The sequence below is a fragment of the Arachis duranensis genome, chromosome 8, assembly GCF_000817695.3.
Source record: "Arachis duranensis cultivar V14167 chromosome 8, aradu.V14167.gnm2.J7QH, whole genome shotgun sequence".
Classification (NCBI taxonomy): domain Eukaryota; kingdom Viridiplantae; phylum Streptophyta; class Magnoliopsida; order Fabales; family Fabaceae; genus Arachis; species Arachis duranensis.
This window is the reverse complement of record NC_029779.3, coordinates 14,508,317-14,514,316: the sequence shown is the minus strand read 5'-3', so window position 1 is coordinate 14,514,316 and position 6,000 is coordinate 14,508,317. Positions and strand designations below refer to the sequence as shown.

General features: G+C 26.4%; 1 protein-coding gene across 1 annotated transcript in view; it reads left to right on the top strand.

The window, feature by feature from the left end:
• The window catches only part of LOC107460967 (protein ECERIFERUM 2), a 4,493-nt gene extending 3,934 nt beyond the window's left edge, over positions 1–559 (top strand). Inside the window, exon 3 of the mRNA XM_021128866.2 lies at positions 1–559. This exon is cut by the window's left edge and continues 381 nt beyond it. Within this exon, the coding sequence (XP_020984525.2) occupies positions 1–270 (270 nt within the window). The 3' untranslated portion in view covers positions 271–559.
• The last annotated feature ends 5,441 nt before the right edge of the window (positions 560–6,000 follow it).

Genomic DNA, 6,000 nt, shown 5'->3' with positions numbered 1-6,000 from the left:
GACTTTTTTGTGTATGGTGCAAACTTGACATTTGTGGATTTGGAAGAAGCTGATTTGTTTGGGGTGAAGCTGAATGGGCACAAACCAATTGTGGCAAATTGTAGCTTCCGTGGAGTAGGTGATCAAGGGGTAGTTTTGGTATTTCCATCCCCATCAAAAGAGGATAGCGAAGATGGTGGTAATAATGGAAGGATTGTAACCGTTTCCCTCCCTGTGAAAGAGCTCTACCAGCTGAAAAATAAGCTAGGAGCAGAATGGGGTATTGTTTGAGATAATTAAGACACTAGTTCATGTTAGTTATATTTTGATATTCCAAAAGGGTAACTGGGTCTATGTTTACGTGGATTATTTTTCATGTATTTTCCAGCTACTATTCCATTATCATCCTTAACTCCTTATTATCTCTGCCAGCAATAAAGCATATATCAAGCATGTAATTGTTTCCATATGTTTTAATACTTGTATTACTTTGTTTATATTGATGATGGGGATATACAAGAGGAAGTAGGTGATTCGTGTTCTCAATATTCGTGATATGAAAAATTTAAACATTATTTAATAGTTCATAATTTATATTTTTAAGAATTAAAATATTTAATTTTATATATTTTAATTTTATTTATTTAGTTGTAGATTGGGCTTTACATTAGTAAATTTAGAAATTTTTTTTACTTTAATCTAATCTAAAATTATAATTGCGTCATAAATTATTATAATCATCAATTCATCGTAGAATGATTTAAAAGCTCAAAAATTCTTTTTAATTTTATAATAAAATCATAGTATAGAAAAAAATTAAGATTAAAAGATAAAAATTAAGAAACTGAAATATTATATTTTATATAAAATGTATATAATTAAATTCTGTCTTAATTTTTTATTTTTTAAAAATATTAAAAAATTAAATTTTTTTATTCTCAAACTAAAATTTTAGTTTTTAATCACTAAATACAATACTAAATTCTAATTCCTTAATCCCAGTTTTAATATATGAAAACAAACACTACCCTTATGAATTAAGTGTATCACATCGTAGCATACAAGTACCTGACCGCTGTGTACGTGTACTTTATGGGAAAAATTAAATTACTTTACTCGGGTTTACCGGAATTTATTTATGGGAAAAAGACAGATAAATATGTTTTTGACTTTTTAAATTTTTGATAAATATATTTATGATAAAATTTAAATACAAAAAAATTTTTGACTTTAACAAACGGAAGACAATTTAGTCCTTCCGTCTATTTGTTTCTCATACACCAAACGAAATTGGCTGACGTGGCTAAAACAGTGTCCAAGTGTTTGTTACAGTGCCACGTTGGAAGGGAAATAAAGTTCGAATAATAAATAAGTCATTGACGTCATTTTGCAAATAAAATTCGAAGGACAAATAGGTCCTTGAGAAATTTTTTTTACATTATGCTTCTATTATATTTCTATACGAGAATTTAGTTTATAAAATTATACTTGTATTTTGAAATCTAGTTAACTTGTTGTATTCTGCAATTTAAATTATTTGTATTAAAATTGCAGAAATTGGGCTTGTTCTGTTTCTATTTTTTTTTCTTAAATTACATTAGTTCAGTTTTAGTGCATTTGTGTATTATATTAGAATTTGTTAAATTGCATTAGTTCAGTTTTCATCATACCAGTGACATTAGTTAGCATCAGTTCATATATGCATCAAGTTAGCATTAGTTCATTTGTGCATCATTCATGTATTAAGTTAGCATTAGTGCATTTGTGTATTATATTAGAACTAGTATTTTTATCCATAATAACATTACGAGAATAATTTTTTTTAAATTATAATTCACTTTGTTCTAACAGTATAAATTATGCATGACACAAAAGATTTATAAAATCAAACTACTTTTACAAAAAAGTCATAAGTTGACAAAAGTTTTTGACTAAGAAGACCAAGATATCCGCAGATAAAAAAATTAAATAATAAGATTTTTAGTTATTATTTTTATATGAAAAAGTCTAATTTTTTATTAATAATTAATTTTAACATTCGTTATCTAAAATTTAAAATAATTCAATGTGTATGTTTTTACATTTAAAAATATTTTAATTGTAAAAAAATATCAAATGACATATTTTGATTTGTCAAATTACTAATATAAAATATAGTTATATATAGAGTAAAAATAGTATAGAGAAATATAAAAATGGAGAGAGGTAGATGAGAAAATTTAGAAAAGGAGTTTATTAATTTTGAAAAAAAAATCTCAAGGACCTATTTGTTCTTCGAACTTTATTTATAAAATGACGTCAATGACTTATTTGTCATTGGAATTTTATTTCCCTTCCAGCGTGGCACCGTAACGGACACCTGTACACCGTTTCAACCACGTCAGCCAGTTCCGTTTGGTGTATGAGAGGAAAATAGACGGAAAGACTAAATTGTCTTCTGTTTGTTAAAGTCAGGAACTTTTTTATATTTAAATTTTGTTAAGACGAAAAAGAAAATATAGTATTTTATTAATAACTATTTTTATTAAAATATCTTTATATAAAAATGATATTATAAATAATTAAATAATTTAATCAAATATATTTAATTAAACGTATAAAATTATCTAATAATTTATAATTTTTTTATAAAATAAATAATTATTTTTGAGTATAAAAGATTGATACACTGTCTAACCATAAATAATTTAAATAAGTATTGTATTCATAAATTATTATATTTGTTTGATAATTTTAATCAAATGTTAATTTGATGTGAGTCGGTAGTTCTGATCCTAACTAATTCTTACTCTTTTGTGGCAATAATTAATTTTATTGTGAAAATTAAAATATTAATAAGTGAAAGAAAGATAAAAAAACGTTTAGTTATCCCTAATCGTTCTCTTTCTTTCAAAATGTAAGAAGAAGGAGAATGAGTGTGACTTTCACGTGAAGAAAAAAGTGTGAACACAATGACAATACGTCGTCTCTGCTAACCTCAATGGATCGTGATTGTTCCAAGCCTTCATCGTGCATGAGTTTGGGCGTCGATCACTGTTGCAAGTGCAGCCTTAGCTTGAACTGTGGCAGCATCACCGCGGAGGAGGAAGATCCAATTGGAGACATTAGCGATTCGATTTTGAAAGGTAAACACTCGCACAAGCATGGAGACTTGAATATTATGGTTTGATTCATTGCATGTCCGGGTTCATTGCAATGAGACTATGGGATTAGAATTTGTGTTTTTACTATTTGCAATTCTTTGATAGTTCTTAAACCAATTTTTTTTCTTTTGTTAATTTTTTTGAGGGTTTTTTTAGTAAAGTATCGTTTTTGTTTCAAAGTTTGGGGTAAGTCCCAAACGTTTCAATCGTTCTACTTAAATCCCTAACGTTTTAAAATTGATTCAATGTTGTCCTGCCGTTAGAGATACGTTAACAGAATTGACGGCGGGACAAAATTGAGACGATTTTAAAACGTTAGGACTTAAATAGGACGAAAACGTTAGGGATAAAAACGATATATAAAAATAAATTTTAATTCAATTTTATCTTTCAATAATATTAATTTTTTATTATACATAGCATTCAATTATTTTGTAATTACATCTAAATAAATTACACTTAATCACATTACTTTCATTTTAAATAAATATTTTTTTTATAATTCTAAAGAATTTTGATACGTTAGAGACAAAAGGTATAATTTATTTTTTATTGTATATATATATTTTACAAGTTTATATACTAGTCATTCTACAAACATTTCATGATAATTAAAAATCTTTAAGAGTAAAATTATAAAAAAAATTAATTTATTTAAAATGAAAGTAATATGATTAAGTGTAATTTACTTAGATGTGATTAAAAAATAATTAAATACTATGTATAGTAAAAAATTGATATTATTGAAGGATAAAATTTAAATTTATTTCTATGTATTATTTTTGTCCCCAACGTTTTCGTCCTATTTAAGTCCCTGGCGTTTCAAAATCGTCTCAATTTTATCCCGCTGTCAATTCTGTTAACGGATTCCTAACTGCAGGACAAGATTGAGTCAGTTTTAAAACGTTAGAGACTTAAATAGAACGATTGAAACGTTAGGGACAACTTTGAGACTTACTCCAAATGATACTTTACTCTTTTGGTTTTCAATTTATTTGATTTTTTTTGTGTTGCGAACGTTTTTTCATTTAGACTTTGTTTTTATTTTTTTTTCTTTTTCTGTGTCTGTGTTGTCATTGTTAGAGAGTCTAAAAACTAAGAATTTTGTCATTGTTGCGTTGAGACTACGAGAATTTGTGTTGTAATTTAGTTATGATTTTTTTTTTTTGCATTGTCAATATTTTTTAAAAGAGAAGTGTTAGAGGGCTAATAAATTTTATGATTTATAACTATTAATTAATTATTATTGATATTTTTAATGGAGTAAGATTTGAAATTTCATTTAATGGTGTGAAATTATTCACTTTTCTTTTGCTGATTAATTACTAACCAAATTTTAATAAAAGTGCTGAACTGTTAGACTTTCTCTTTTTAAAAATATGTTTCTTCTCTTTTCTCTTCACAATTGAATTTCTGGCAATACTAAAACTTATATTTGATGCAGACGAATTCATCATTCAACGCCTTGACATTCTTTTTTTGAAGTTATCTCTGGTCTCCTTTTAAATTTGTCTTGTTCCACTTTTACGAATTGGGGTTTAGGTCAATTTGGTTAGGAAAATGAGAGGAAAAATGAGACCATTCATAGAGGAAAAAAAAATTTAGATGACATCACTAACACTATTTATCACCTATAAGAACTCTATGCCACATAAGATCAGAACTAATAGTCTCTCTCACCAAATTAATGTTTGGTTAGAACCGCCAGTCAGCTATAATTATTCATAGACACAATGCATATTTAAATTATTCATGGTCAATTTTATGAGCGTTTCAATTTTTTATAATAAAAAATAGCTATTTACTCTATTTTTATAGGAGTAACATTGTTTTGTTCAACATTCACTGTTGTGAATACGTGATCACTTTTCAGGACACAACACACGACATTTAGGCTCTATTTGGTTATATCTTAGACATAGGTATAAACACCGAAACATATATTAAAAAGATAAAGATACAAATTACATGTATATATATTTTATGTTCGACAAAATAAATACATAAATATACAAAATAATAAAAAGTCTATAATATTCCCATATTCTACTTTTACTACCATCATCATACAAACTTTTAATCTACTACCATTTATTTTTCTCCTTTACTACCATTCATATAATAAAAAATAAATTATTCAGATATGAGAAAATTTTAATAATTTAAACAACAAATTCAATAATATTAAAAAAATAACAAAGATGAATAATAAAAAAATTTTTGAATTTTATTTTAGAAAAAAAATAAAGAAAGAGGCAGGAAGAAGAAATATTAGATAAAGAGTAAGATAAAAAAGAACAATAGTGACAGACTAAAGAGAAAAAAGGAGAAAGATAGTAGTGCAAGCCAGAAGAAAAAGAGAAAAAGAGAAAGAGAGAGAGAGAGCTGAGGAGGAAGAAAAGGCAACGAATTTGGACAAAAAAGAAGGAGACATGACAGGTATGGACCAAGGTAGAGCAGAAACAGCAGATCTAAATGAATAGTGGAGAGTTATAAGACAAAGATGAAGAGAGAAAGGTGTAGAAACAACGTTAATAGAAATGGTGGAGAGAAAGAAAGTAGCAACGGAAATAGGGAGAAAGAAAGAGAGAAGAGGAGGAGGAGAAAGATGGAGCATCTAAGAACAGATAATGAATAACAAAAATAAGAAAAAGAAGAGTTAGAATTTGAAATAAAAGTGGTATTTTAAAAATAATTAGAGATAAAAAATAAAAATTTATATATCATTTAATGTATCTCAGTATCTCATCTTATTTTAAGGAAACCAAATATATATATTTTATGTATGTTTGTGTGTTACTGTGTTTCTCAAAATCAGTCTCAACAATCAAATAATATTCATGTGTATCAGTGTGTATGCTTTTATAGATTCGGATGT